General features: G+C 38.2%; 1 protein-coding gene across 1 annotated transcript; it reads left to right on the top strand.

Moving 5' to 3' along the window:
• LOC109126424 (uncharacterized mitochondrial protein AtMg00810-like) lies at positions 839 to 2,143 on the top strand. The gene has a single exon (XM_019229958.1). It carries the CDS (start codon positions 839 to 841, stop codon positions 2,141 to 2,143), a length of 1,305 nt encoding a protein of 434 aa, XP_019085503.1.

The raw sequence follows: 3,526 nt of genomic DNA, 5'->3' as shown, positions 1-3,526 counted from the left end.
GTCTTCATCCTTGTTTTTATATGAATGTGCACTCACGCTGGGGGAGTATGATGAGATGGTGATATTGGTGATGATGGTGATGTCATAGCTGGATGTAGCTGAGGCTTATGGTTTTGAAAATATTCTAGTACTATTCACATCTGGAGCTTGAGTTGTCACATTCAGATAAAAAAGGGGAGAATGAAAGCATGAAGACGTTCTGGTGCTACAAGGCTGTGTTGTAGAACTCTGAAAGATGTTTACGCGTCTTGGAGGAGTCACGGATATTGGATGACGTGGCAATACTTTTGAAGGCTTGTTAATTAGAGGACAAGATATTATCATATTAACTTGAAGATTTGGACTTATCCTTGTTTAGGAAAGTAGGTCATAGGAGGGTTCCTATATATTGTGTTATTAGGCCAAACATGTTGTTTGGCCGTTCAAGAAGTTTTTTAGAGAACTAAGCGAATAAGCTTTTAGGGTTCTTAGGCATTTTGGTTAGATTAAGAATTGGTCAGTGACAAGTCGTGTTGACTGTGTGTAAATCTGATTAAACATATCTTGTAAGATTGTTTAAGTGATTCTTAATAAGAAAAGAAGTTCTTTTCAATATTGGCTGCATCTTCGTTTTTACAGCAACCCCTCCGTAATCATCCGATGCAAACCCGCTCCAAAAATAATATCACGAAACTAAATCCCAAATTTGGTCTCACCTCCCTCCTTGCTTCGACCACTGAGCCCCAAACCGTAGCCCAAGCCTTAAAGGATCCGTGCTGGCGTAATTCCATGTCCGCTGAAGTCAACTCCCAAGTTCGACACAACACGTGGGATCTTGTTCCCCCAGATCCGTCATACAATGTCATCGACACCAAATGGATTTTCCGGACCAAGTTCCTTCCCGATGGTAGTGTCCACCATTCGTGCGGTTCTTGATGTTGCGGTCTCACTCTCCTGGCCAATACGACAAATCGATGTCAATAATGCGTTTTTGCAAGGTACACTTACGGAGGATGTCTATGTCACTCAACCACAAGTATTTGTTGATCCTGATCGACCAACACATGTATGTCACTTGAAGAAAGCTCTTTACGGTCTCAAACAGGCACCAATAGCCTGGTATTTGGAACTAAAGAACTATCTCGTAAGTGTTGGTTTTTCCAATTCTTTATCTGATACATTGCTGTTTGTCCTTAAACGTCCCAATCTGTTGGTCTATGCGCTCATCTACGTTGACAACATCCTTATCACTGGGAATAATGTTGTGGTTGTTGAGGCTATTCTTAAGAATCTGGGCACTCGGTTCTCAGTAAAAGATATGGGTGAACTCTCATATTTTTTAGGCATTGAAGCCATCAGAACAAAGGCTGGTCTTCACTTGAACCAGCGTAAGTATGTCTTGGATCTTCTCACCAAAATGAATATGCAGGATGCCAAGCTAGTCCCTACGCCCATGGTCACAACTCCGAAGCTCACATTGGTTGGTGACTTGTATTCTGATCCTAAGAAGTACAGAACATTGATCGGGAGTCTTCAGTACTTAGCTTTCACACGTCCGTATATTGCCTATGTTGTTAATCGTTTATCACAGTTTATGCACTCTCCCACTAATGATCATTGGCAGGCCGCTAAACGAGTGTTGCGGTATCTTGCTGGAACAAGTTCATACGGCTTATACTTTCGCAAAGGGAACCCTCTTACTCTCCATGGCTTCTCTAATGCTGATTGGGCAGGGTATGTCACTACTTGTGTCTCTACAAATGGTTATATCATCTACCTTGGTGGCCAGCCAATCTCGTGGACATCCAAGAAACAGAAGGGAGTCGCCAGATCTTCCACCGAAGCGGAATATCGTGCAGTAGCAAATACATCGTCTGAACTTCTTTGGGTAAACTCACTCTTATCTGAACTTGGTCTCAAGCAAACCTCTGCTCCAACAATCTATTACGACAATGTAGGAGCAACATATCTTTGTGCTAACCCAGTTTTTCACTCAAGAATGAAGCATATAGCCATTGACTATCATTTTATACGTGAAAAGTTCAAACAGGCAAGCTTCGGGTGTCACATGTTTCAACAAAAGATCAACTTGCTGACGCTCTTACAAAGCCCTTATCCCGAGTACCGTTTCAACACCTGCGTAGTAAGATTGGAGTCACCTTAGTCCCTCCATGTTGAAGGGGTGTATTACAGATCATCACACATAAAGGAAACAGATACGATTGAGTATAAGTATCCCTATCAAATCATGTTGTTAATATAGACATATTTTCTTACCTTGTATAGCCATACGCTCTTTGTATAAAGACCATTGTAATCTCCTCTAACAGAATCATCCAGTTCTCACAATATTATATATATCTTCAAAGTATCGAAAAACGATAATGCATCTGGAAAAAATCCTAGCTGTAAAGAATACATTTGGAAGGTGGGAAAACCCGATAGAAAGCCAATGTATCGTATTAATCGTGATGGATCAGATCCTTATTTGTTTTGAATGGGACGATACACCTTATGACAAGAAAACATTGTTGTTATCAGTTATCACTAAATCTTATCTAAGAAATGATATACCATCAAAATTGATTTGATAATATAATTAAAATTTATAATGTTGCAATGCTTAATAACTTTTTTCTATATAAAATAATTGTATTCAATTTCTGCACACAAATAGATCCTTTGCAAACTAAATTTTTAGCTCCATTTTTTAAATAAATTAAGTCAACTTCTTTTAAATCTAGATTCAGTTGGTGATTAAAATTGTCTCCAATATAATATATTTACATGTTGACTTACATGTTGATGCTAGGAAACGGGTATACAAGCCTCGTTTGTAGGAATGCTTAATAGTGGGCTTTAACCCGATGGGTATCCTTGACCCATAAAAAATAAGAAATCCAAAGATCTAGTTTTTATGTAAAAGTTTCACGGGCTTAAAGTGGTTCGGGTACCCGAATTGGAGAGTCTCGCTCGGGTTTATCTTATTGGGTTATGGGTACCCACAAGACTTTTTAAAAAAAATCACATAGACCAAAATGATGTTTCTCTTCTTTCAATCAAAAGTTAACCCTAAAACTAAAATCCCAAAATCGTTTCTCTCTCTCAGCCACCGTAAGTCTCTCTCAGCCACCGTAAGAAAGCTTCTTCTTCTGGGTTATACTTCTATGTCTCCACTGGTAAGAAAGCCTCTTCTTCTTCTTCTGGGTTATAGTTCTTGGTCAATGATTTGCTTTTATTTCAAACGATCTTGTTTTATTAGTAAAATCTCTTAGATTAAATTAGTTTTTTTTTTCTTTGTTCCTCTGTTAAAATCAATACAATAAATATAGGATGTGTTTCTCTCCATTGTTGACACCTCAGCTTTTTAGTTGAAGGAGGAGTTGACACATCAGTTAAAATATGTAACCAACAAAATTATAACATTAATACACATCAGTTTTTTGTTTGCCTACATGAATAACATTCATTCTTGTTTTGTGCACAGCTTTAATTAAGTTTGTCTTTTTGTTGCAGGCTTAATAGTAACACAAGATTGGTGTTCATA

Source organism: Camelina sativa, chromosome 9 (assembly GCF_000633955.1).
Source record: "Camelina sativa cultivar DH55 chromosome 9, Cs, whole genome shotgun sequence".
Taxonomy (NCBI): Eukaryota; Viridiplantae; Streptophyta; class Magnoliopsida; order Brassicales; family Brassicaceae; genus Camelina; species Camelina sativa.
This window is presented reverse-complemented; position numbering and strand designations above follow the sequence as displayed.

Bases quoted from the DNA above. Each gene is read 5' to 3' on its own strand.
- LOC109126424 (XM_019229958.1), top strand. From the start codon at position 839: ATGTCATCGACACCAAATGGATTTTCCGGACCAAGTTCCTTCCCGATG.